Source organism: Phycodurus eques, chromosome 12 (genome assembly GCF_024500275.1).
Source record: "Phycodurus eques isolate BA_2022a chromosome 12, UOR_Pequ_1.1, whole genome shotgun sequence".
Classification (NCBI taxonomy): Eukaryota; Metazoa; Chordata; class Actinopteri; order Syngnathiformes; family Syngnathidae; genus Phycodurus; species Phycodurus eques.
Genome location: NC_084536.1, coordinates 22,007,777 through 22,032,791, shown reverse-complemented (window position 1 = coordinate 22,032,791; position 25,015 = coordinate 22,007,777). Strand labels below are relative to the sequence as shown.

At 40.5% G+C, this 25,015-nt stretch overlaps 1 protein-coding gene across 1 annotated transcript; it reads right to left on the bottom strand.

Annotated features, from left to right (window-relative positions):
* Positions 1-20,450: 20,450 nt before the first annotated feature.
* On the bottom strand, positions 20,451-24,148 carry LOC133410691 (FAST kinase domain-containing protein 5, mitochondrial). The gene is made up of 2 exons (XM_061692137.1): positions 24,059-24,148; positions 20,451-23,008 (listed from the first exon to the last, which is right to left on the bottom strand). Exon 2 carries the CDS (start codon positions 23,002-23,004, stop codon positions 20,584-20,586), a length of 2,421 nt encoding a protein of 806 aa, XP_061548121.1. The 5' UTR covers positions 23,005-23,008; positions 24,059-24,148; the 3' UTR covers positions 20,451-20,583.
* Between the last annotated feature and the right edge of the window lie 867 nt (positions 24,149-25,015).

Here is a 25,015-nt window from a genome sequence, read left to right as displayed (position 1 = left end):
CCCGCTCCCACCATGTTGACAACTTCACCCAACAATCAAGTACTGTATGTGCACGCCAACACTGATATCTAACGCCAATCTGTGTATCCCACAAATCTCAGTTCAGCTCTGTTTACCTTTTTGCTTTGACATTTTTTCCATTATTACAATAATAATTTAAAAACATCTTTATTAATGAAGGTATCAGTTTTTCAATTTTATACAATATTAAAACAAACACTATATCCAGGCAATAGAATGCAGTACGTTTTGCCTCAATGCAGTGTCACATAAACGACGCTGGGCCAATAAGGACTCGGGCAGAGTCTCGCTCTGGGCCAATGTTATATGAGAATGGACACTTGGGGGATACAATCACCCGCATAGCCACACAAACACACACATGCTTTTGGCATCTCGTGTGTTAACATCACGGCAAACACATACATACATGCCACACAGGGCACTGTCTGTTTAAATCATGGCTCTCCTCTTGCTGTTTCATAGCAACACTTCCGGGCAATTCAAACTGGACATTTATGTTTTTCTACTCTCTTATTTTTCCATTCTTTTACATTTGAGGATCACTATTATGATCACATTATCACGATTGTGGCCAATGGTACACTCGACGCACCAACACAAGACATTTACCAGCAACACTGCAAATAGGGGGTGCAAATAGTCCTGTAGCAACACAATCCACAAACATAGCAGACACACAGCAGACATGTTATACTGAATAAGTTATAGTTTGACATATTTTAAAGCAGCTATAAGCTTATGTTTGGATTCATGTTAGGTGTTTGGCCTTTATTTGTACAATTATTTGGAATATTCTTAAACAATGAAATTGGAGTAGTACAATCATAACAATAGCAAGGGAAAGCAAAGCTAAAAAAAAAAATAATAATAATAAATAAAACGTACGTACAGAGAAGTGCAGGAAAAGGTTAAAAATTGAGGCAGATTTGGCAGAACAAGTCAGGTCACGTAGGTCATCGGAACATAAACGGATGCACGCAACTGTGAGGATCAATCACGTCTACTGTAAAGCCAATCTTTGTTAAAGACGGCATAGACATATCGTGAGATCATCTTTAACACTTTGGAGGAGTTTAAAACATGGTGTCAGACTTCATACCTATGTGCTCCAGTAGGATCTGCTGTTTTGGCTAGCAACAGAGTCCAACAGGGCTCAGCAGTTATCTGTCACCCCTTTTCCACCGCACCGTACCTATTTGGATTATCACCGTTATCACGGTTCATCTCATTATATATGCATTAAACGTATTAGTCGGGAGATAGGCACGCATACAAGCAACAACAAAGGAGGAAAATGAGGGCATTTTCGTACGTCATCTCAACTGTATGGGCTAAATATAGACTGACAATTTAAAAGTTGAATACACGCGTTAACAATAGCATCTTGATAAATGAAAAGCAATCTTGCTTGACTACATGCCACTCACTGCACCAGACAGCCCACTGCACAGAACACCAGTTATTACTTCACTTTAAACCTTGACTACCTTGTGTATGAATTGAGGTAATTACAGTTCTCACTGGTGTGGGATTTGTGAAACAGAGACATAATTTCCTGAGCTCGGAGTTTGTCTTTCCTTCTCCTTATTCAAGGAGCAAAGCGGCGCAATATTACAGTTATAAGCGGGAGGCACACAGCAAGTCCTCGTTAGTGTGAGAACCCCGTTCTAATTCCCAGGAAATGATTTATTCATCTTTGGGTGAAATGTCAAGGCTATGTGTGATACACGAAAGTGTTTTAAAGCTAAGTATGGGCAGATAATTCATACACCTGGGGATGTCTCTTGGTGAGTTTCGAGCCTGGAACACCGGACCGGAACACAAAACTGTGTACAGATGTTGAATCTTGAGGTTGGAACAACACTAATAGTCAAACATGTTAAAAGTAATAATAAATCCAATGATAATTAATATAATATTAAACAGAGTAAACTACATTTTCCCACGACAAATACCAGGGAGGTGTTCGTTTATCTTAAGTAGTTTACCGACGAATTGGAGCACAGCGTCTATTGAAGGGACGGCCACTATTTGAGTAAGTACAGTAACTACGCTGTCTGTCCATCTACAAATTAGAAGGCTATTTTTTAACGGGCGTGCCATATCTTTGGTTTTCAGCATTTTCATAGAAACCGTAATATTATTTTCTGACTTTTGAGCCTTCAGAAATTCATGGTCACAGTGGTCAAAAGGGTTTAAAAATACCTCACAATAGAGACAAATCTGGTTTGTTTCAACATCCTGGAACGTTGGGACGCTGCTCGATGGCCAAACGGACACGGTTTTAATCAGTTTTTAGTAAAAAAAAAAAAAAAAAAAAAAAAGTTTGGGGTTGGCAAGAGTAGGCCCTTGAGACATTGTCTTCTATACAGTGGAACCTCGACGGCCTCAACAGACTAAGAGGGGGAGCGATTTAAAGCTTTTGTGGCTTCACAACACCCAGTAAAGTACAAAATGATTGTAAACAAATATAAAAAAAAAGCTTGATGTTTGAAAAGTTTTAAAGTTTATCTCAATTTACCTTTAAACATTGCTGTGATTGTCTAATACTGCCGTAAAAGTGCCATGGTTGCGCTGTGATAGCAGGTGTACAGTGTGCTCTCCCAAATCAGTATAGAATGTTCAACAGACGAGACACAACGAGCGCTCGAGAAAACAACATCCATCGACATGAACAGGTCGATATGACACGCCCCTTTTGAGCTGCGTACCTACGGTGACGCTAAGCTAATGTCCATGCATTGCCTTTAATGGGAGTATCGCCCCTGCCAACATGGCACGTCGGTTAGCCGGGCTGCGTATCTAGTCTTCATATGTCTTGTGTGATGTATAATTCCAAACTCGAAACAAAAGTGTTTGACACAAATGACAATCGAATACTTCAGCACAAAATGCTGTCAAATTTTCTGAGAACACGTTAGCAGACATTTAAAGCAGATGATTATAATGCAAGAGATTTGTGACAGAAAGAGGGTGTGCAGCAGTTCTTTTCTGATTTCTGTCTTCCCTTGCTATCCACATCCTTGTGGGCTTTGCATCCAGCTACAATGGAGTCGGACAGATGGCGAGGTGGGTATGTTGAGTAACCATCTTCCGAACCCCTGGGAGCACGACCATACTCAAGCTGTCAAACAAATGTCTTCACCCACTGTTAGATGTGTCACAATATGTTGCGATGCTTTGACAGCCATGGTTACAGTTGTTCTGACACCCTAAAATGGTGAATCCTTGCTTCGGGAGCAGACATTGATGTAGAAACTTGTTTGAAATACCATTAGGAGCTTGCTTTGTCTCTAAAAAGGTTACCACCTTTTCATCAGAAGGACACCTGTCATCCAGCTCAAATAGATTTGCCTGTCCCTTTTGAACAGGACTTGTCGAAGCGAGTGCATGTTCGCACAGCCGTTTCGCCTTTGCACATTCAGATGATTAGATGCATGCCGACGTCAGCCCCTGTTGTCTGGGACAGCAACATTTGCTTTGAACACTAAGGCCTGTGGGCAGCCAGTCTCTGGTGCTAAATTTCAAACTCTGGTCACAGCTTCCATACACAGGCGGTCATCCGCCTCTGTAACATCTGTAAAACTAAGCCAGAAGACAGAAAATTCACAGAACATCTGTCAATCTTTTGGAAAGAACCGCTGCAAAAATCCACAAAAAGCCAAAGAAAAAGTGAGGACAAAATAGGTATGCCCTAATATCTCACATGACAACTATCCATCTTTTGGAATACTTAATGTAAAAAATTCAAAGAAAAAGCTAAACTCGCTAGGTAGTAATCTGGGATCTCCAAATATCATGACATCTCACATGAAGGATGGCTATTAATCTTTCGCAATACTTGTTTCAGAAAATATGTAAATAAGGTAGCGGCATGGTGGTCAACTGGTTAGAGCGTTCAGCCTCACAGTTCTGAGGACCCGGGTTCAATCCCCGGCCCCGCCTGTGTGGAGTTTGCATGTTCTCCCCGTGCCTGCGTGGGTTTTCTCCGGGCACTCCGGTTTCCTCCCACATCCAAAAAACATGCATAAATTGGAGACTCTAAATTGCCCGTAGGTGTGACTGTGAGTGCGAATGGTTGTTTGTTTGTATGTGCCCTGCGATTGGCTGGCAACCAGTTCAGGGTGTACCCCGCCTCCTGCCCGATGACAGCTGGGATAGGCTCCAGCACGCCCGCGACCCGAGTGAGGAGAAGCGGCTCAGAAAATGGATGGATGGATGGATGTAAATAAGGTCAAGAAAAAGCTAAACTCTTGTAGGTAAGGCTCTAGTTGGACTGATGATGTCATGCATGACTTCTGTCCATCATCTCTATAGATAAAGTGAACTGAGGTCTTGTGAGATTTGCAGTTTTGTTTTTATATGACATATATAATAATATATAATATATATCCGTCCAATTTTGTGAATTGTAAGACATTAAGGCGTCCCACCAAGTTCCACTGTATTAAGTGGAAAAAAAGATGACTGAAGTCCAAAGTCAAATCAGTGCTTGTTTTTTCAAGCAGTTTGAGGTAACAGTTCTTTGAGGAATTGTTTCTCAATGTCACAGCAAAGACCTTATTGATTTCTAACATAAAACGGCCGACGGAGTGAGGGTTTAAGGTCAGTACATGCAAATTATCGCCTCTACAGGGCACAATTTTCAATCAGTCCTCTACTTTCAGGGATTATGACTCTTTGTTGAAGCAGGAGTCCTACTTAATTTGAGTAATGTCGCAAGCAAGATGCTTGAGATAGCTGGTGTCAAGGATATAGTATTGCATAAAAGTTTCATTGTCTCTATTTCAAAGCCTTGTGGAGGACAGCGTTTTCAAATGATGAACTGCATAATCCCTTTTGAATGAAACAGTTGCTGTTCACTGCTCACATGTTCACGTTCTCCTGTATCCACTGGGAAAACGCGGCCATCAGGAATTTTCATAAAGTAAAGTAGCAAATAGGTCATGAATGTCATTAATATTCAAAAAGCTCCACTTCAAAGAGCAGTGCGGCAACAGCGGCACCCCACGTTTGACCATTCATATCGTTGCTCATTAATCGCACGGGGAAGCATTATGTGCTGCAGGCTATGTACCGGCGGCTGGTGGCGAGGGCATCAAAACACTAGCACTTTCAAGTTGCCGCCTCCTTCCAGTTTGGAATCAGGCACAGCAGCTCCTAACGAGCTGGCGGACTAAGACGACCCTCCTCCGCAACACGCGTCGCAGACCGCTCAGTTTATCGCGATCAAGCTTCGATATACTGCCGCAGCGCTCTCGATAACTGCTAGATTAATGTCAGGGCGATCCCTCGATTTGGAAGATTTCACTACGGCTAATTTGTCTCATCAACCGAGGAAAGTGACTTCCACCAATATAACTCATTAACATAGCGATACCAGTCAAACTCTTTACTTTTAACAAACAATGGTGTAAAAATTCATACTAACCTTAAAAATTTCGGAGAGACTGCCACCCAGCCGTGGCTTCACATTAGGCGCAAGCGAGCACTGTGCCATTATTTCAAGGTTCCGATCGGCACGCGGCATAAGAATAAGTCAGCGTGTTACACAAGAAGGCATTCTCAGTGAGCGCTGCACTTATTGATGTCCGATTTACGTACCAATTCAGGTTACAACGCAGTCGTAAAACCGTGGATGTCCTAGACATAGAGCAGGAATTTGTGTATTATCTGAAAATAAACTTGCCTCATAACGTTTTTGCTGCACTACATTTTCCATAGGAAAAAACAAGTACTAACAAGTAATATTTCTATTACCTGGTGAGGCGTGTTGGTTGTTCATCAGTTGAGCATATTTGTGTGTGTGTGTAAGAGAATCCCTCTAACTAAAAGAATATTTAAAAAATAAAAATAAAAAAATACTCCAACAATTTGCCCCAAGGTCTCTTCCTCATATGACCCTGACCTACGTGCCACATTCTTGGATTTTTTCCAGGTCAACTTGTTCTCCATTCACTAACAGCTTCATGCCCTGCTAACAAGCTCAACTCCAGTCACTCATCATATCAAGACATCGTAATTGTCACTAGGCCTCCACCTGCTCCCTTGACCTACATTATGCCTGCTTCCATGGTTAAGTTCTGCCTGTCTGTCCTCTGCAACACAATGGGCAATATTATCAACTCCTCCCTTGAATCTGTCATTGTAATCTCTACCTTCAACACTGCCTAAGATAAACCCATTCTCAAAAAACCTGGTCCAGACCCAGAAACCCCCAATAACTACCGACCAATTTTGCCAAGCTCCCTTTCCTTAGCAAGATCCTAGAAAGAGCAGCTGTCAATCAACTTAACCAACGCATGTCCAAGCACAGACTCCATGAACTGAATCAGGCTTCAGACCCCACAACAGGATTGACACAGCCCTCATAAAAATCACGACCTCGTCATTCTGCCAACTGGGGACGATCATTCTCCTCGACCGCTATTATGCTTCGACCCTTTATCCCATTTCATCCTCCACAACCGCTTGTCTGAGCATTTCAGCCTCACTGGTATAGCTCGTTCCAGATTCGACTCATACCTGTCCAACAGTGAATATTTTGATTATTGGCTAGCAATGTCTCGTTCTTACTTATGTGTTCAATGTGGTATGTTTCTCAAAGTTTATCACTGTACAATTTTGAACTGAAAAAACGAAAAAAGTAGAAATGATTTCGAAATGGGCTTCAGGGTATAAATGTTTGCCACAAAATCTGCAGAACAACAAATCAAACAAGGAAAGGTGTGATGTGACTAGGAAGATAAATTTGAGTTTTACCTGTCGATCTGCATTGCCATACTACAATGGTTCACAAATCGCTTGTTGGGAAAGAAATTAGTAAGAGAAAAGCACTACCCCGTTGTTTCCCGGAATGTATTCGTAGTTGTAGTACTCCACTGTTTTTTCTTTTTTTTTTTAACAAAAAGGCTGCTTAAGTTATAGCATACATTAGCCTGCTCTTAACAAAAATGAATGAACGGCACACAAGGAGTCCATTTGTGAGGTATCACGATCCATTATGGGGTTATTTCACGTCATTGAAGCATCGATCTCTCATCTCATTTAAGGCAGAGCCCATGATAGTATCAGTACAGTATTTGTCTGGAAGAGAACAGATGTGGCCCATCAGTCCAGTTCAAACACAGGTCACAGTGCTGCTGTTTTTTTGGCTTGCATCCACACTATAAGAAACAATAAGTCTCCACTGATGTGTGTCAAGATACCAGATGCCAAAACACCAGACTTTACCTCAGGAGTCTGAGCACCTCACAGTCACCTTGCAAACTTGGGGCTTCGAAAGGCAAAAATCACAACTTTGTTTGGGACTTTCATAAATAAAACTGACAGAACCAATGACTCTCCCAAGTTAAAGCTGCAAGCAGCAATGAATGGCCCGCTCTTTTCCTCTTGGCCCTGGCATTCCTGTGGAAGGTTTGCATGTTCTCCCGGTGCTTGTATGTGTTTTCTGGGTACTCCGGCTTCCTTCCACATCCCAAAAACATGCATGCTAGATTAATTCATTAATTACGTTTATTGGTTAAGTGTGAATGTGAATGGTTGTCTAGATGTGCCCGGTAATTGCGTGGCGAACAGTTTAGGATGTTCACCGCATCACGCCCAAAGTCAGCTGGGATAGACTCCTGCTCACCTGCGCTCCTAATGAGGATAGGCGTGACACAATATGGATGCAAGGTCACTATTTGACTACTTTTCAGTCGAGCGAACCCTAAATTGTACATTGGTCTGAATATGAGTGAGAATGATTGGTGCAGGGGATACACCGCCTCTCGCCAAAAGTCAGCTGGGATCCAAATGAGGACAAGTTCTACATGAAATGGATCGATGGAATTCTCAAAATGAATATCTTTCTATGTCAGGATACTTTGTTTTCATTCGGGGCCCATTTGGACCAATTCCCTAGCAGGAGTTTGAACCCTGAAATATGGCCTTAACTGGCTAACTTTCTATTAAATTTTGGCAAGTGTCCTCAAGATGTTTTCGTACATCATGTTAAGATGGACCAAGTTTTGGGGGATCGTGTTTGATACCCACAAAACACCAAAATCTTCACCAAGATACAAATACTTATGAAATTTTATGATTTTTCAGGCTTGTTAAAGAAGAAGAATAAAAACAGCAATTCCCCTGGTGCCTGGGACTGAATTACACCAGTAATGCTCTCAATAGCCTGCACATGGTATACAGTGGAACCACACATGAAAGTAGAAATAATACAAATAGAATGTATATAAAGTACTTCTCTGACAACATGTTCCACCAAAAGCTGATTTCAGTCACAAAAAGGTCAAGGTTGCTGAAGCTATCAGGCAAATTGTTAATCAGTCATCCATCCCTGATGGAGTGTTGAACACCGCTGTATTTGTTGCTGCTGCAGCATCAACAACAGCAATGACCGCACATGGCCCCCAGCCTGACACACTCGTTACAGATCACTTGGCAAATCAGTCATCTGTAACAAACTACACTTAAAAAAAAATAATAATAATAATAATTTTTTTTTATTAAAATTAAAAAAAAATAAACTTAAAAGAAACATTGTACAACTGTTTTAATTGAGCAGAAGAACGTATGAATGTCTGTTCATGGAAAGAAAACAAGGTTATTAAGATCAAAATAAAAAAGACCAAAGAAAACTGGTACACAACAACGCAAAATAATCTCATGGCAGCGCACTCAGGTGAAAAGTGAGTGATCATTCTAGTTGAAGACACGCAAAGAAAAATGATATTTGCATCCATTTAATACCAGCACAGCCACCGGCTACAGCTGAGCTCATCCTCAGAGATTTTTCATTTTTCTCCATATCTTTTTGTTGCAAATGAAGCGCTCTGTAAAGCAGACGCGTGCGAATGGAGATTAGATTTTAAAATCAATTCTTTGACAGCACTTTTCACTGGTGGCTTTACAGCGTGAAACCCACAAGAATGTGAGATGAATTATTCAAATAAGCCAATTCGCAATATCTTTCATATCGTCAAAATCTGAAAATAGGTTTACTGCTCAAACACTACATGGGGTTTACATGTTTATGGATCGCCACTTGTAATTAGTGTATATTATTTTGAATCTTGCCATTTTGTTTTTTAAACTATGACAAAAAACCCATGTTGCAACATAACATGTTAAAATGATATGAAAAAAGATTGTATGTTACAAGAAAATAAGTACTTTAATGCATATCCTTTCCCAGGATATGGATATTTATTACCACTTGTAACGAGTCATATGTTGCGGAAATGTTTTCTTTAGTATTGTAATAAACACCACAAAACAAGAAGAGTTGCCTCTTCCTTGCCAGAAAGAGGAGAGATTGTACAGAGCAGAAATACGCAATGCATTACACAAAGTCTTCTGGCTAACACGGCAGCTGCTGGCCCACTTGTGCAAAACATTTGTGATCACAAACGTACAATTGTTTCCACTTACTGGGAACAAGATGTATGAGAATCACCTTGGCTGATGAGCCACACGCTTCTTCACCAAGACAAAAGACAGACATTTGGAAACAAAAAACAAAAAATACAGAAAAATTTAAATATCTGTTTATCAGAAAGAAAAAAGTTGAGATGAAAAAAATAGAACTTCTCATAACTTTCTGACTTTATTATCATAGTATGAATCTATTTATATTTTTGGGATGTGGCCCAGATAGTCCTTGTCGAACAGATCAATGCTTAGAGTGTCCATGATAAATAATGCAGACTTTTTAAAGACTGGACCAGTGATATTTCATTTCCGCTTGTAAAACATATCGACTGCATGGCTGCATCTCTCCACAGAGAAGAGTCTCCCAGTGGTTATGGCACAATTAAACGGCTCACCTAGCCGCTGGCTACCCGATCAAAGCAACATCCACTCATAGGAATACAATTGAGTGGGGGGAAAAGGCTTGTTGCTATAGCAACCTATGGCACTTCTGTGGTACACACAGCAAGCACGACGCAGGAACATATTAAGAACATCAAACAATGTAAGGCTCAGCTTGTACAGCATCAGAGCAGCCGCGGGGTTTCTCGATCGAATCACATTTAATTAGAGATGTTTCAGAGATAATCACAATTAAATAGCTCGCACTGGTGCGAGTTAGTTGGTTTTGCAAGATTGTGATAAAGATGCAGACAAATGTATTGGAACACCTTTGAGAGTTTCTGGAGCGATTTTTGTCCATTTATCCAACATTGGTGACATCAGAGGTCACAGACGTTTGCTAACAATTTCTGTTCTAGCTCATCCCAAAGTTGTTTGATGGAATAAACATTGGACTGGGAACAGAAAAAAATCCTTCCCACAATGTTGGAAGCATTCAATTTTCCCAAATATCTTAAGTTGAACCATTAAGATTCAGGTCAAACGCAAGTGGGTGTACACAAAGATTTTTAATATCTCACCCGATTTTTTAAATGTGAGACACCTTACACATGACAATGAAAAAAATCTGCACGTGTGCTTACCCCTTTGATAGTGTGTAGTGTACTAGATAAGACCAACACAGCACACCGATAGTCTGTGGTGTAAGAGATATGACCAACACAGCACATCACACACACAGCAATAGCCACACTGACAATCAATCGCAAGTCTGCAGTGCCACAGGGCATCTAAACTACTGGAAACGACAAAGGTGTAGTAGTAGTAGTAGACGAAGAACAAAAAAGAAGCTAGAGGTGTTATCTTATCTTGTAATTACATTGCCATTGCAAACAATGCTGCTTGTCATTTCTACTGTATTGTGGTGATTGACGTGCGAGACCTCCTCCTTGAGCAGTCACTTTACCATAGTGGAGTTTGTGTGTTCCATTGATTGCAGGAACTAGGTTGTTGGGGGCTTTATGCCCCGGGTAGGGTCACCCCTGATAAAAAATAAGTCCCCAATGAGACACAAAACAAAGCACAGCTTTTGAAACACCTATGAAGAATACATTATTTGGACCTTGTTTTCCCTCACCCTGGGGGCCTTCTCTGGAGCCAGGTCTGGAGCTGTGGTTCGGTTGGGCAAAACCAGAAAAAACAACGTGGTTCCTAACTTTCCGTAGGCTCACAACCTGTGGGAGGGGAACCTCAAGGGGCCCTTCATATTTCTCCGTGTCGATACATAGTGTCCTTAAAATGTTGGTCCAAATTTACACATTTTCCCAAGTTGACAACATTCGGGATATCTAGAGTTTGCGGTTCTACTGCATTTATGTGTTGTTCGCTTTTCAGGGTTCTTTGTTGTCATTGTAAATAGAAAGCCAATGTATATGGACCAAATACGTCCTCCACCCTTCGTACTGTACTTCTAAAATAGATATCTTTATAACTTTCTCTGCATTTCTATGTCTTTCAAAAACATGCAACATCAAATATTCACACTTGGATTCAGTGCTTATGGCATAAGCGCGTCCTTGGGAGTCGGACATCTCCTGTATAATTAAGTTGTGCGGATTAAAAGGAGGAACTGGTTCTAATCAGCGTCAGAATAGGTTGATAAGAGTTAAGTCACAGTTTTTGATCAGAAGGTCTCAGAATGATTTAGTTTCTCTGGAATGAGGTCACCCGCTGTGGGTTTGCAGTCAAGTCCATTAAATCAGCGAAGATGACAGCCATGCTGCAGCGTCTAAATTGGTGAGAAAAACAAAAAGACCAATGTCCTTCATTATTGCAGTGTCGCTGATTTTAGTTTTCCAAAAATTGCAGAAGAACGTGCTTGTGCGAGACAAAATATAGCTTTGGAGTGCTTTTTTGTTTTTCTTCTTCTTCTTTCTAGAGGTAACATTGGTGGGTGCCTTAAAATAGCCCCAGTGTTCCTCTGCTGAATGACAAGCATCCTCACTGCGATTTGAATACCTCCACCAAGCGCCGTACTGAGCATGATTATTCCCAAAAATATATACCACTGACTTCAGTGAAAGTTTGTGGATAGGTGGCACAGGCACAGCAATCAATTTGGGTGCACATTGGAATAAAAATGTGGCTAGAGGAATTTAATAGAACTGTCAACTCTCCTGCCTCTGAATGCAAATGTTAGTCTCATCCACGACATAATGCAACTTTGTGACTCTAGAATTCATTATGACATTTTGAGGAGGATCTGCATAAAGGTGAGCCCACATAGTATAATTTTTTTTGCACTTGTAACAATTTCACAGTATGGCCTTTCTCCCCCAAACTACAACTGGTATAGTCCCCTATAGACTCAACATATGCAACAAACATTATAGCATCTGTTCCAGGCATTTTAAGTTTGTGGTTTTTAAGATAATGTTTTGAATAATATTTTCTTATCTCATAATCCCACTTGAGACTTGGCAGGTTCTTCATCTTAATTTGTCAGATGAATACAGTACATACTTACATGTGCATGTAACATTCATTAATGCTTTACAGTTTATCCAGTTCAAAATAGATGAACAACTATTCACACTCAGAGTGTTCTATTAATCGAAGATGCATGTTTTTTTGGGGGTTTTTTTATGCCTGGAGAAAACGTATGCAACCAGGGGAATAACAAACAAAATTAACCCAAAACCTTACTACTGTGATGCAGACGCTCGAACCACATGCCTCACAGTCCAACCTTATATATATTATAGTGTGAACAATTCTTTATAACTTTTCTTTGCCAAGAATCCCTCATGTCAAGCAGACCGCAATCTTTCCACCTCAGCGCAGGGCTACACTCTACTGACTGTATCTGGTTCTTGGTGTTATGTCCTATTATTCATACAACCCCAATTCCAATGAAGTTGGGACGTTGGGTTAAACATAAATAAAATCAGAATACAATAATTTGCAAATCATGTTCAACCTATATTTAATTGAATACACTACAAAGACAAGATATTTAATGTTCAAACTGATAAACTTGACATGCTATTAGATACATCTCCACAGTTGGATGAGATCCAGTACGCTGTATCAAAAATTCTGCTTTTACTAAATTAGTATTGATTGACACTATCTGAAAAGTATTGATTTGACAATATCTTGTAGAATTGTACAATATCATACTGAGGGTGTGTTTCAAGCACGGTTACCTTTTATTCAGGCTATTCAGCAGAGGCGGCAAAACCAGGAGGTGGGGGGACTGAGGGCACGCCCCACTCCCACTTTTGTTTGCCTTGTTTCTGCCCCTTTGCTGCTTTTATCACTTATGTTTTCACACCCCATATTTATTGCACTGCTGTCTATTGCATGTTTTTTTTATCAGTAGTAAATTACATGTAGCAAAGTGATGTGTATTTCATTTTTGATTAGTTGCCCTCTTTGTTGGAAGTGCCCCCCCTGAGCACTGTGCCTCTCCAATTCCACAAGTTGTTCCGCCACCTCTGTATATCACGAACAGTATGTCAACGCATAGGATGTTAAGCACACAGGCAATGGATGTAAAACCTACTTGATACTGTATAGGGTCTACTTTTTTTATTGTCAGCTTGGCTGACCGATACTCAGATACTGATATTGTATGTTATTTTATCCATCAGGTTCCCTTTCAACATTTGTGCCAGTCATTTCTCTGTGGATCTATGAGGTACCATTCTCATCTTTCGGTGCCTCAGGCAGGTTGAAAAGCTTCACCTAAAGTTTCCAGCTGTCTTTGGAGCCATTATGCGCTCCACAGAGTGACACCGTTGTTGTGAAGTGAAATTCGCATTTCTATTTCTACACTTGCAATTCATGTTTTCTTGATGATAGACGAAAGCATGTTTGTATCAAAAAATTGTCGGTTCAGATTTTGTATTGTAAGACTGTTAATTTAACAATATATTTGCATTATTGTGGTTGTAGTTTACAGTGGGTTTGTCCATTTTAGTATTTTAAAATATTGAGGGTATAGTTTGCATTATTAAAATAATGTATATAATTAATTATTAAAATACTTAATTATAATGTATGTAGTCTTTCTAACGTAACATGTTTAATCAGTTATTTTGAAAACGTATAATGATAATTAACATGGATATTAATCTGAGCAAATTTACCCATCATGAAAAATTTATTTAATGCACTGGCTGTGTTGACATTTTAACATTCTTCACCATCATACAAGTGTAAAAATAATTTAAACACTGTATTCCTCAAACATAAAAGCAATAAAACCTGTACTCACCTCTTTCTTTGCTGACACAACACTAATAAAAAAAAAAAAACACCACCACAATAATATTTATTGTTAAATGAGTATCTCTCCAATGGTGTAAATGTTGAATTTTGTATACAGCACTTGTATTGGATCTCTTTTGATTGTGCAGGTACTTAATGCTATGACCAGTGACTGTATATCTGTGGCAATGAAAAGAAAATTCATTGGCTCGTATTTGGTGTCATAAACTTAAGACAGTGATGCGCTGATAACCTCTGAGCATACATTAAAGCTGCCCACATCATTTGCTTTTAACTCCTCATCTCCTTCATGCTAATTCATATTTTAGTCTGTAAGAAGACCCTGGTAACCCTGTCGACAAACGTAAAGTGATGTGCTGTGCAATTATTCATGACATTATCTCAAACACGTGAAAAAACGGTGTGGAGCTGTGCAGTGTAAAGTCATCCCAACCATACAAATGCCACACCGGCAAACACAGGGAAATATTACGGTCAGTGTGTTTGTTCATGAATTTTGTCCTGGAGGGGGGTTGTGTTGTCGGGAGATGTGCTGAGGAAGATGTCTGATGGAAGAGGGAGCTGCAAGAATTTAAAATCTTTCCAGTGTTCCAAGTTCTGTTTGTAAATAATTGATGCTTTTTACAGTACATTCACATTGACTTGACATTGTAAAACATTGTGCACTGCTGCGAATTGTTTGAGAACATTTCCGTCTCATAAAAAGCACTGCAACATCTGTGCCGTTCATTTACAAGAGGAGCCACAATGAAATTAAAAAGCATTCTAGCCTCTCTGTGTCATACCTACCCAGTGGCAAAGAAGGATGACCACATCTCTCATACAAAATAATAATTGCAGCAGTTTTTATTAGGCCATAATAAATCTCAGAGTAAATCAACTTTCATTTAACCACAGTCCGGGGTCTCCGTTCTCGTACTTTAAGCTTCATAATGCGCCACACAGTTTCAATGGGAGACAGGTCTGGACTGCAGGCAGGCCAGTCTAGTACCTGCACTCTTTTACTACGAAGCCACGCTGTTGTAACACATGCAGAATGTGGTTTGGCATGGTCTTGCTGAAATAAGTAGAGGCGTCCATGAAAAAGACGTTGCTTGGATGGCAGCATATATTTCTCCAAAACCTGTATGTACCTTTCAGCATTAATTGTGCCTTCACAGATGTGTAAGTTACCCATGCCGTTGGCACTAACACAGCCCCATACCATCACAGATGCTGGCTTTTGAACTTTGCGTCCATAACAGTCCGGATGGTTCTTTTCCTCTTTGGCCCGGAGGACACGACGTCCACAATTTTCAAAAACAATTTGAAATGTGGACTCGTCGGACCACAGAAAACTGTTCCAGTTTGCATCAGTCCATCTTAGATGAGCTCGGACCCAGAGAAGCCGGCAGCGTTTCTGGGTCTTGTTGATAAATGGCTTTTGCGTTGCATAGTTCCTCAACTTTCTGTCTTTTTTGCAAACTGTCCCAGCTTTTTTGGAACGTGTTGCAGCCATAAAATTCTAAGTGAATGATTATTTGCTAAAAACAATGAAGTTTATCAGTTTGAATATTAAATATCTTGTCTTTGTAGTGTATTCAATTAAATATAGGTCGAACATGATTTGCAAATCACTGTATTCTGTTTTTATTTATGTTTAACGCAACGCCCCAACGTCATTGGAATTGGGGTTGTATATCGTATTACTGATGAGAGTCTGCAACTGGTGCCTATGGATAGACCTTTATTGGGCAAGTAACCATTGTCTGGTGACTTGAGTAAGAGTTGAAAAAACAATAAGACAAAAAAAAAAAAATGCCCTTTATTCAAGCCCAAATAATAGTCACTTATACAGTATTGAAATTATGAACTACTGGCCCAGCATGCATATTACAGCACTTTCAGTGTTTTTCCAGCGCTGTTTGAATACAGATTTTTTTTTAAACTGTGCTCTTGTCTTTACATGAAACTTTTGAAAAATGCAAAGAAAGAAACTTCCCATTAGGATATATGATGGATAATTGACTGGTTATTTGTATATACCAGTGGTCCCGGACCAGTATTGGGTCATATGCCATTTGGTACCAGGCCACACAGATAGACTGAAAAAATATATACGGGTATATTTTTTGCAGAGCGTGAGACGAGGCCCACCTCACCCCATGGATGATTACCTTCCTGACTCTGGTTCAATCACGTATGGCACTACCACTGTACTTTGTCTGGGAGTCAAGCTCAGGAGGCAGCATTGTAACGCAAAGCCACTCTTGTTGGCACACCCCGCAGTAGAGAAGGCTGGATGAACAGTGACTCATTTGTATTCCCCCAAAAACCATCTGATCTGAACAGTGCTGTTTAGAGAGGGTTACTGTGCTGCAATTCTTGATGCGGGGAGTATTTTGACATTTTATTAAGAAGCCTTGGAACTGTTTTAATTGGTGCGAAAATGGCATGTGCCTCAATGAATATAGTAATCCGAACACCTCCATGTTGGTAAATGTCGAACAAAGTTCGTAACACACTTATGTTTTGCAACTTTAAAATATACATCGCTTCTTTTTACATCTCAAAACAGATCGTGTTCAACCTCTTAAGCTTCCAGTGTATTGCTGTTCAGAACTCTATTAAGTGTAGCTATAGAGCTGAACGCAAACACCTTCCATCAATATAAGTAGACAATGTGTGTGTGAGGAATGTTAAATGCCTTAGAGCTAGACACATTACTGCATGGCATCCGAGAGGTCAGCCGAGCCAAGAGGATATACACGCAAATAACATCTAACGAGATGCACTAACAAAACAATTCACGCATTCCCGCTGCTGCTGTTGCATTTTAGCTGTTGCATCAGCATTCTACGAGACATTAGGATTAGTCCGTTTCGTACAATGAAGTAAATGAAAGCATTAGAACGAGACACAATGTAGTATTTCTCCCTCGGGATGAGCCAAGAGATGCCGATGCACGCTGAGGCCACATATTCAGCCAGCCGCTGGATTAGCCTCCAGCCGGATAAAAAGCAGAAGAATTGAAATGCAAATAAGACGAGGATTACTGAAACAGCATTCACAGCTCCTCAACTAACTGCCTGCAATGTAGTGTCTGAGCCTGATGATTATCCTCAATTTACCTACTTGTGTTGATAGCTGCTTAATTAAGCATGTCAAAAGAACGGCAAGTGATCAACGAAACGTCGCAATAGACTGTCTACAAACCTAGCTCAGCCACTCCACTAAGGAAGGTACGGGGAGACAGCTACGATTATATACAAATATATATTTAATAAAAGGTGCTAAATGAGAAAGGGAGTCTGTGAACTTCAAAGGGATGCTCACAGAGAGGTGTGAAATTTGCTGCCAGAGTTTGGGACATGAAAGGTCCAAATGTGAATTCACTCTTGCAGTAGTGTCTCAAGGCCATTGACTCTGCTTTTGACTAATTAAAATGCACTTTTTAGGTCTTTTTTGGCATTAGGTATTAGCTTCGGCATTAGGTACACCAGCATGATCCAATGCTATAGAAATTGTTTCTTTTTTTAATGTGGTGAATGGGTATCTTCTGGCTGAGAATGATACAAGAAAGCAGCAAAAATACTGCAGAAAGTAAATAAATTAAGACGGTGAGGTAGTGGTTAGCACATATGCCTTACAGTCGAGAGGTTCTGGGTTCAAATTAGGGATCAGGTGGTCTGTCAATGTGTACCTCGCAATTGACTGGCAACCAGTCCGGGGTGTACCCCATCTCTCGCCTCAGTCAGCTGGGATAGGCTACAGCTCACCCTAATGAGGACAAGTGCTATAGGAAATTGATGTATGGGTGGATGGAAGTTTTGTTAAGAGACAATGAAAATATTTCCCATTGTCATTGTTGTATTTTTTTTTCTTTCATGTCTGATCTTATCTAATAACTATGATGAAACGCAGCCCTATATAAAGGATCCGGTGAACATCTAGCACAGGGGGTCACCACCATGGTGCCCGAGGGCACAAGGCAGCCCCCAAGGACCACATGTCACTTAAACTGCCGTTGACAAAGTCTGTTAGTTCCAGAATTGGCCGCTGTTGTTTGCTGGCGCTGTGACGCAATGCAGATTGAGAATGGGACTGATGTATTTCCGGGTCACAGATATACAATATGACTAGATCCTATTCCAAAAGACGTGCCTTCTGTCCGTACATTGCGGCCATGTTGAAAAGTGGCACATTGACATGTCAGCTATGTCATGATGGTTATATCTATTGTCTATTGTGTGTAGAGCGGAGGACAGAGAGAGACAGTGGCATGAAGGCTGTGTTAACTCTGAGGAATACATAAGTCTCTGGAGTCTAGAACATCATATTTGTGGCACAATAAAAACAAATTGTCAAGCCATTCGCCTTTGGTAACAGATTTGGAACTAGGAAGCACACTAATTCCTTGTGGGTCAAAAAGCGACTCACCGATGATGAGTACTGTATGTCAACATGTCACCATGACCAAGCACAGTGTCATGGTAAGTTTGGATAAAATATGAAACGTTCAAAAATTTTAAAAGATTTTTTCATATTTATTTACAAAAACTTTGTAGTGTACTGGGTGTTTTAGGCCATGAAAAAACCTACAAAACAATAATTTTATACTGTAGCGTAATATGGGTGCGCATGGCCTCAAAAAAAAAAAAAAATCATCATAAAGTGCTTCAATTTAATGGACAAACGGCTATATCGGACGAACCCCCACTCCCCATTAGTCCGTTCTATCGAGGTTCTACTGTATAATTAATTGCTTTTTTTTTTTTTTTCGTAATTTGCCCAACACTGAGATTGACCCAATAAAACAATACTTCTGTTGAAAATTAGGAAAGGGAATGATTCATTTTCGTCTTAACTGTATATCGAAACTGTAGCGGTATTAATATTTAACAATATGTTACACATTTATTGTGGTTGTACTTTGCAGTGGTGGAGAAAAACCCATCATACAAAGAGCTGTATTTTTAACATATTGTCCACATCACATGTTGCTAAATAAGAATGCCAAAAACCACTGCAAACGTCAACATGCTGTATTGTCAATCAAGTTTTGATACCAGAGCTCATTGGAGCTCACTGGGTTGTGCATGTCGTACCTTGTTGGAGAGCGCCCTCTAGTGGCAATAAACGCTGAAGCGGCACTCCCATTTCATTACCACGTGTCTTGAAACCAAGAAGTGATGTAAACGATTTTTCTTTTTTCTGCTTTTCATCATTTATGTGGCTATTTTACTCCATCGAGTCATCTTCTGTACCGGCGCTTATCCTCCTTAGGCTCTCGGTGTGCTGAAGCCTATTCCAAAGACATCTGCCAGGAGGCAGAGTACAGCCTGAACTGGTTGCCAGCCAGTCACAGGCCACATATCGAGAGAGAAAAATATGCACACTCACTCAATTCCACACCTAAGGACAATTTACAGTCTTCAATTGACCTAACATGCACGTTTTTAAATGTGGGAGGAAGCCGGTGTACCTGGAGAAAACCTATGCAAACGCGGGAAGACTATTCAAACTCTATTTCTTAAAGAAGTCTGGTGGTGTACATTGAATCTTGTGATTCAAATGTACTCATTTACTGCCATTGACGGCTGTTGATTTCAAATATCCATGTTAACATGGAGGACTGGCAGTTTTTAATTAGATATATTGTAAATAACATAGCTGTAACAAATACAGGTACAGCTCTATAAATTAAAATATGGTAGAAAAGTCCACCTATTTTAGTACTGCTACATTACATAAACACTTTTCAGAGGGCAAATTACTGCCTAATTTCTACATCAAAAATAAATTTTCATTGTTTTGTGATTGTTACATAATATTCTAGTTTCTAGATGGTGGATCTGGGGTTTTCTTTTCAGTAAGCTATCCATCCATCCATTCGCAATAGCGCTTATCCTGTTCATGGTGCGGCGCGCTGGAGCCTACCTCAACTGACTTGGGGCGAAAGACGGACTACAAACTGAACTGGCTGCCAGTCAGTCGCAGGGAACACACATTTACACACGGAGAACCACTCCCACTCACATTCACACCGAACTGAACCCACGCTGCCTGCACTCAGGTCAGGCCAATGTACCACAACAACATCACCGACTGCTGTAAGCTATAACCATCATATTTATACACTTATATTGAAAGAAATAATGAACTTTCACTCTGTGTGTGCATTTCTAAAATGAGTTTCACTTTTTGAATTGAATTACCTCACGAAGTACCAGTACATTTCACTCATCATGACCTTGTACAGAGAAACTACAAAGACCAGGACAAGGTAATTTTGTTATACAAACTTTGTGACATCTCACAGTTTATTTTGACATAGTGGATGGATTTACCCAAAAAAAAAAAAAAAAAAAAATTGAATGCATCTTTTTGCTGTGCTTAGCACATACTCATTAGAAAACACACTTTACAAGTTTGTAAAGCATCCATTTCGAGTCCAGCAGCTGTGTGAAGTCAACCTTCCAGGCTGTTGTACAGCTTGCAGTGAAGGTAAGCCATCTTCTCAGCCCTGCTTTTCCTCAACATGGAAATCCACTCATGATAGCAAAGCTCTACAACCTTGTAACCCGCCAACCTCAGTTGCCTCCTCTTCATGGCATGAAGGCCCAGGAGCTGCTGTGACTGGTGGCAGTAGTGGTTCCTGCTGGACACTTGGATGGCGAGCTTAACAATGGCATCGGCGTCTCGAGGGGCCGATCTGCGGCTGCTGGGAGACGTGACCATTTCGGTGATGGCACTCGTCAGGTTTAGCCCGGTATTAAACAATATTTCTCCTTCATCAGGCTCCACTACAGAAGGAGTTTGAACTTCAGGAGGTGGGCTCATTGGAGCGGCATGGTTCTTGGCATTTGTAAGCTGTGCTATGAGATCATCAGTCACACCCACTCCTATGTTCATTCTCCCCCAAGGCTGCTTTGAAGCACTTTTGGAGGAACTGTTCTGAACCGCTGTTTGAAATTCTGGGTTGACAGGTACAGGCTGACCGGTATAGTCTAGGTGCACTTCAAGGTCGATGGATCGCATGTGGGGCAGGATCATTCGTTTACAGACAAATTCTTCTCCTCCCAGCAATTCTTGCAGTGCAGCCTCTGCCTCCTTCACCTCAAGCTTCTGGCACACGTCCGATTGGAGAAACTTCCACAACATTTCTTTCACCTCTTCTCTCAGTTCGCAGCTCAGTCGAGGACCAGTCCACTGCGGCAACTCCAGAGCAACGGCTCCATCCAAGGTGAACAAGTCTTTCTTCAGCTCCAACTGTGTTGACTTGAGCGCTAAGCTGACAAAGTCCGGGCTCAAGGCTAACCCAATCAGGTCCTCTGGGAACTGCGAGACAAAGGCCAGGCCGAGAAGACCAGTGAGCAGATGTTCTGGGTATCGTAGGAATTCAGCCTTCCTCTGTCTCAGAGCCTCGGTAAGACTCTGGTAGAAGCTTGGGCTCTGAGAAGGGAGGAACCCTAAGGTGCCAAAGGCCCACAACAGCTTGCAGGAGTCTTTACTACGGCAGTGTGGCACCAGTGATGGAATTTTCTCAGCGATCGCGATGAGGATGCGGTCATTCCGGTAATGCAAAGCCGAGCAAGCCAGCGCCACATGCATCAGCCCCTTAACACCCATACGGTGAGCTCGCTGTGGCACCTCGTGCGTCATGGCCTCCATCCACACCCTGTGAGACAAGTAGCTGAAACGCAGGTATTTGAGTACATTTACCATGGCAAAGTCCCTCATGTCCCCAACAACAGAGTGTGCCTTATCGACAAAGCGATTCACTGCGGCCTCTGAAAGGGACGTTTGAGATTTGAAGAGCCCCAAGCAGACAGCGCCAATCTCTTCTGGGTGTAACTGTTCTAAGTGTCGCATGAGTAGCTGCTCTATGGGCTGGATCAGGACTTTGGGGCACCGCCTTCCTTCTCCCATGATGTACAGCAGTTGGACCAGCTCTGGAAGCCTTACTTGTCCCAGATACAAATTGACTAAGTTATAAAGACGCTTTAGGAACTGAGGCACCTTCCTCCCAATGCAGCGCCATAAGTCGGCCACAAACAGCAACTGATCTAAAGTCATCTCACCGGCCCGGCGACTCAGCTCGGCTTCGTACAGGCCAAGGACCGTGTGGCTTTTTGGCATTTCCAGCCAAACAAATGACCTTAGCACATCCAGGAGCTCACATAGAGAAAAGAGCCCAAGGTTCTCCACAGAGTACCGAAGTAGCATGATGAAGCGTTGGTCGGTCTTCACTAATGACACCTTGTCAGAGTCAATATGGCTGAGCTCCGCAAAGAAACAACAAATGTCAGATGGTTTCATGGTGCCTTTAAGGACAGCCACTTTCTGGAGTAACTGCACCACCCGTTCCCATTTAATGGGGGGAGGTCGTTGGGTGAGATCAAAGGATACAGATGAATAATCATGCCGGCACTTGAGAAAGGCACGAGTATCAACTTTTACATCAGGTGACACGGGTAGTCTTTGGTGCACAGGCACCTGTGTTTTGGGTTCAGGGCCTCTGTTGAAGGCTAAGTCGAGCAAAGTGTTTTTGGAGCTGGAAAGATGACGTGAGGAGCTCACGCTGTACCGATTGCTCTGCTGCCAGAAGGAAGGAGCGAGAGGAGTTACACACAGTTCTTCGTCATCGACATCATTTTGACTGTGGGAGAGGAAAGATTTTCCCACAGGGTGATGATATGACGATGGGCTGTAATGGAGCCTGTAGCCTTCATGGAGAGAGGTATCCAGATGTTCCGGCGCATCCGCTCTTCTGTCCTGCTCATCCAGCTCAATGTCAATTTTGCCAATAACATGATGAGCAAAACCCTTTCTCAAACCTGAAAGGTAGCGTAGCCTCGGCCTCAAGCAACACAGCACACAGGCAGCCATGAATCTGCCAGGTGAAAAAAGACAAATGCAACAATTTATAGGTAACTGTTTTTTTTTTTTTTTTTATGTTTTATTATAATGTAACATAGTAGTATAAACTATAAAGGAGTTTTAGGGCTACACCGAAAAGACCAATTACATGAAAATATAGTTAGAGGTCGTTATAGCAAGAATACAATCAGAATGCTATATGAAGGCGAAAAAGGCACATTTTGAAAAAAAAATTTATTCGAAGATTTAGTTGTATTCATTCTACTGTACGGTAATATTACAAAAATAAAATTGTAACCTGTACAAAATATATTACAAGAATAAAAGTTTATTACAAGAATAAAAGTTAATGACAAAATCCTCAACAGTCCCCATACATTTACGATTATATGACTTCATTTTCATTAAATTACGACTATTTTTCAAAATTAATTTTTTTTTCTTAATATTCTAGGACTTTATTCTCGTAATATGTATATCATATTCAAATATTTACAAATATTGTCATAATTAGGACACACTTGGAAGGATACACTTTTTAATGGCTCTGTTTAAAGTCATCCAAATTAATGTAATTACGTTTTCAAAGTTCTGTATGTGTTTTAGCCCACACTTTGCCGAAGATGGTCTGAAAATAATGCTGAAGATCGTCTGAAAACAATTATGATAAATTGGCAATAATATGATTTGAAAGTAGTCATAATTTGGTTAGACATTTGCTTAACCATGCATGTAAGAACAGCAAAACTGTTTGTACAAGTCAACATTAAGAAAACATTGTTATTGTTTTATTTTAGGAACGAATTCATATAAAGACGAAATACTATCGTATTGCCCTATACTTGTTTAAGAGTCAGTCATGATACAACATTACAATAATACTACAGACTAAGCAAATGAGATAGTTTTAAGTTTTAGAAAAAATATAAGTCACCATGCAGAGACTGGGGATATATTGTAGTCTCTTCGTAAAGCTGTCATTACCGCGGCAACCAGCTTTTTCTACGTGCGTCTCTTCGGACGAATTGCGTCTACAGTAAGCCACTCGGAACACAAAACTCACCTTTAACTCGTCAACACGAAAATACAGACGTATTGATGACGAAGAAGCCATTAAGGTGAGAGTGGAGAAGGTTAACGTTCCATGCTGCAACTGATTTAAACCGGAAACCGTGAAAAAGATGCAGCTTCAAAATAATACTTTAGAAAACGTTCCATGTAACAGCGTGATCTTAGATAAACTAACGCAAGTGGCATATTTCGGTCATAGGCTAACTATATGCAGTCATAAACTACAATACAATAATTTCCTTAATGTTTAAGTGTATGGGCATTGGCGGACATCTTCGTTTGAAAATCTCAGCAATTCATTATGACCTCCGGTATGGGCGGCCATAACGGCGCGATGTGACCTAAGGGAAGCAGGTAGTACCAAATTTAATTGGACGAATCGCACAAATGAAAATAAATAAGTAAACCATCTACGCACAACACAGAATGGATTAAAAATTCGTTTATTTTCATCTTCATTCATTATCAGTCCACCTTGAACCAGCAATAGAATCAATAACATTGCATATGATACTTTAAATTTAGTGTTTTCTAAGCCTGTGAAGTATTTTCAATTCTTCGAAGTTTACAGTTAACCATGTTAAGTCAATAGTTTGAGATATGTTTACTTTTCTTGTTTGGTTTTAATGTCAACGTATTTAGAAACATACTAATACTAAATTCGAATTAAGGGCATATTACTACGCTGAGGAATTGGTGATAGTACAGCACCAAAAAATCAGTATTCAAACTTTACAAACTGAGGCAACTGATAACAATCCGTTTTACTTACCTTTTAATTTTTTATAATCATTTTCACACTATTCAGAACTCTTGTGGCATTTACATTAACTTATGTAGCTAATGTTGTATTTAATATTATGGGTCATTGAAAAACAACATTGTAATCATTCTTACTCATTTATGTTTTGACAAAAAAAAAGCTGGCTTTGAATATAACTTTTTTATT

Coding starts and splice junctions, on each gene's coding strand:
- LOC133410691 (XM_061692137.1), bottom strand. CDS start 23,004: ATGGCTGCCTGTGTGCTGTGTTGCTTGAGGCCGAGGCTACGCTACCTT.